Source organism: Eimeria maxima, genomic scaffold, assembly GCF_000499605.1.
Source record: "Eimeria maxima Weybridge genomic scaffold, Emw_scaff991, whole genome shotgun sequence".
In the NCBI taxonomy this organism is placed as follows: domain Eukaryota; phylum Apicomplexa; class Conoidasida; order Eucoccidiorida; family Eimeriidae; genus Eimeria; species Eimeria maxima.
Genome location: NW_013566915.1, coordinates 1,320 through 5,000, shown reverse-complemented (window position 1 = coordinate 5,000; position 3,681 = coordinate 1,320). Strand labels below are relative to the sequence as shown.

General features: G+C 41.5%; 1 protein-coding gene across 1 annotated transcript in view; it reads left to right on the top strand.

Moving 5' to 3' along the window:
• EMWEY_00046960 (hypothetical protein) overlaps nucleotides 1-1,166 on the top strand; it is a gene marked incomplete at both ends in the record, with an annotated part of 1,445 nt that extends 279 nt beyond the window's left edge. The window contains 2 exons of the mRNA XM_013483166.1: nucleotides 1-829; nucleotides 1,029-1,166. The exon at nucleotides 1-829 is cut by the window's left edge and continues 101 nt beyond it. Coding sequence (XP_013338620.1) covers nucleotides 1-829; nucleotides 1,029-1,166 — 967 coding nt within the window. The remainder of the gene's footprint in view (nucleotides 830-1,028) is intronic.
• Between the last annotated feature and the right edge of the window lie 2,515 nt (nucleotides 1,167-3,681).

Sequence of the window (3,681 nt, the reverse complement as noted above, 5' to 3'; positions counted from 1 at the left end):
ACCTGTTGCTGCAGCACCAACAGCAGCAGCTGGATATGTCAAGCATGTGCTGCTGCAAGGCAGCAGCGGGATCAGGGAGCTGCAGCAGCAGCCTGTTGTGGATTCTCCCATTAGCAGCAGCAGCAACAACAACAACAGCAACAGCAGCAGTAGCAACAGCAGCAGCAGCAGCAGCAACAACAACAATGTAGGTACTAACAGCAGAAGTGCCGAGGAGATCCTTGGCCCTTCCTCTGCAGAAGTTGACTGCGTTGCCTCCAAGCCAATGCAGCAGCAGCAGCAGCAACAGCAACAGCAGCAACAGGAGTTGCAGACGCTGCAGCAGAAGCAGCAACAGCAGCAAGAGCAGCAACAGCAGCAGGAGCAGCAGCAGAGGAGCGCTCTTGCTGCTGAGTTAATGGAGCTAAAAGGAGACACCCCATGCCAACCTATTGAGGGAAAGGAGACAAACTGCCCTGCAGCAGCAGCAGCAACAGCAACAGCAGCAGCAGCAACACCAGCAACAGCAGCAGCAACAGCAGCAGAAACATCAACAGCAGCAGCAGCAGCAGCAGGAGGGACAACCTCTCGCCTGCGTACTAAAGGAGACACACAGTGGTACCGCAATGGCTCATCAGGTTCTGCTGCTGCTGCTGCTGCTGCTGTTGATGCTTCTGCTGCTGCTGCTGCTGCACCAGCAGCAGCAGCAGCAGATGATGATGATGAAGATGGCACCCCTCGTCATGCTTCTTTTCTTGTAGAGCAGCAGCAACAGCAGCAGCAGCAGCTGCAGCAGCAGCAACAGCAGCAGGAAGCGGATTTGAGTATAGATGAGGATTATGATGTATCTGTACAACTAAACAGCATAAGCAGCAGCAGCAGCAGCAGCAGCAGCAGCAGCAGCGCAGCAGCAGATTGGCAGTTTCTGTGTCTCCATTGGAATATTGTTAACACAGCATTAAGTTTGCTGCTGCTGTATGCATGCTCATCTAGTTGGCCACATAACCATTCTGCTGCTGCTGCTGCTGCTGCTGCTGCTGCTGCTGCAGCTGGTGGTGGTAGTAGTAGTGGACAAGGTGCAGCAGGAGGAGGAGGACGATGTAGTAGTATCCATACAGCAGCAGCAGGAGCAGCAGCAGCAGCAGCAGGAGCAGGAGGAGGAGGAGGAGGAGGAGGAGGGAGTATAGAGAAATTATTATTAATAAATAATGATGGTGGTTTATATTATATGGAGGGTTTACGTAAACCCTTAATTAGGGTTTATAAAAAAAGGGTTTGTATAATTGGTCAATCTATACAAGCAATATCTGGTGTATTGCATGCATTTAGCTGTACATACACCTCAGCAGCAGCAGCAACTAATCCATGGGGCTGGCTTATTGCTACTTTCTCTATGATTGCCTCTTTTCTTGATCCTCTTCTCTCTCTTACTGCTAATTGCTTCTCTGCTGCTGCTGATGCTATCAATGCACTCTCTGCTGCTTAGCTAGCTAGCTAGCTAGCTAGCTAGCTAGCTAGCTAGGTAGCTGGCTAGCTAGGTAGGTAGGTAGCTGGGCTATGTGGATAGCTAGCTAGCTAAGCGGCTAGCTAGTTATTTGTCTAAATGGATAGCTAGCTAGCTAGCTAGCTAGCTAGCTGAGTGGCTAGCTAGCTGCGTGGCTAGCTAGGGAGGTAGGTAGGTAGCTAGATGGCTAGCTAGCCACTAGCTAGCTACCTTGTTGGATGTCTGCTGCCTACATGGCTAGCTAGCTAGCTGACTAGCTAGCTAACTATATGGCTAGCTAGCTAGCTAGCTAGCTAGCTAGCTAGCTAGCTAGCTAGCTAGCTATATGTGTGTGTCTTGAGGGTTTACTGTGTTGTTTTTTCTTTATAAAATAAAAAAAGAAGACCAATGGTCTAATTAGGGTTTAGGGTTTAGGGTTTTGCTGCTAATGATGATTTTTATTTATTTATTTATTTATTTAATTTATTTAATTAAATAAAAATAAGGAAAAATAAATAAAAAAAAAGAATTTATTTATAATAATAATAAATTAGGGTTTAGAGGAGACAAAAGGGTTTGAGGGTTTAGTTAGAGGAAGAGAAACCGCCAATTAGGGTTTATAGGGGAGTAAGGAGATATATATAATTAGGGTTTAGGGTTTAGAGGAGGCCAAACCCTAATTTAGGGTTTGAGAGTTTGTAAGACCGACACTACAGTCCTTTTATTAGGGTTTATTATTAGGGTACATTAGGGTTTATGAGGGTTTAGGGTTTATTAGGGTTTAGGGTTTATTAGGGTTTTGGGTTTGGATAGTCCGATGCGTATATCCTCTAAACCCTCACCATCATAAAATCTCTTAACTCGTAGGATATATTAGGGTTTAGGGTTTATCTAGGGTTTAGGGTTTAGGGTTTAGATTGCTCTCTGCCCTGAATAGAACTCCCTTCTTGTATCATCTAGACAATCTGTATCAAGAACATATCCTCTAGATATAATAAGAGGGTCTAAACCCTAGCAAAACCCTAAACCCTAAACCCTAGAGGGCTCTCTGCCCTGAATACAGGTCCCTTCTTGTATCATCAAGACCATCTCTATCATGAACATAACCTCAAATCTCTCAACCTCTAGAATACATACACTACAGTCCATCTAGGGTTTAGGGTTTAGCTAGGGTTTAGGGTTTAGCTAGGGTTTAGGGTTTAGGGTTTAGAGGGCTCTCTGCCCTGAATAGAGGCCACTCCATGTATCATCAAGACCATCTGTATCATGAATATAACCTCTAGATATATAAACATTTATCTAGGATCTAAACCCTAGATAAACCCTAAACCCTAAACCCTAAACCCTAAACCCTAAACCCTAGAGGGCTCTCTGCCCTGAATAGAGGCCACTCCTTGTATCATCAAGACCATCTCTATCATGAACATAACCTAATGTTTTATTGCAAGTTTTCTCAAAGATAAATACTTCATCTATACATTTAGATATATCTCCTCTAGGTACTAATTGCTGCTGCTGCTGCACTTGCTGCTGCTGCACTTGCTGCTGCTGCTGCTGCTGCTGCTGCTGCTGATGGTCGGCAGGAATCGGATGCTGCTGCAGACACTGCAGCAAAGGACGCATTGTACATACAATTTGTCCTGATTTCTTATTAGATGAGGAATTAGCAGCAAGCATGATATATATATGTATAAATATATAAATAAATAAATAAATAATATAAATATAAATAAATATATAAATAATATTTATAAAAAAGAAGAAAAAAAAGAAAAAAATTAATTATTTAATTCTTCTTTTCCTTCATTTCCTTAAGAAAAAAAAAATTCAACTTTTTCTTGATCACCCTAGTATTCAGGTGTATAGGCACCTCAATGAGGAAGAAAAAAGAAGAATTAAGCATTTAATTTATTTAATTCTTTTTATTTTTATTAATTAATGAATAATTAATGAATAAAAAAAAAGAAAAGCAATTAAATGAGCTGCCTATACACCCCAATACTTGAGACGCATGCATAGTAAGCAGCAGGAAGCAGCAAAAAGAAGGAAGGAAATAAATAAATAAATAGAATTCTTTTTCTTCTTTTTTTTCTTTTTATTTATTTATTTTTTTATTAATTAATTAAATAAATATAAATATTTATTTTTATTTATTTATTTATATAATAACAACAAAGGCATGTCTTATTACCTCATAGTAACAAGGCAACAGCAACTCG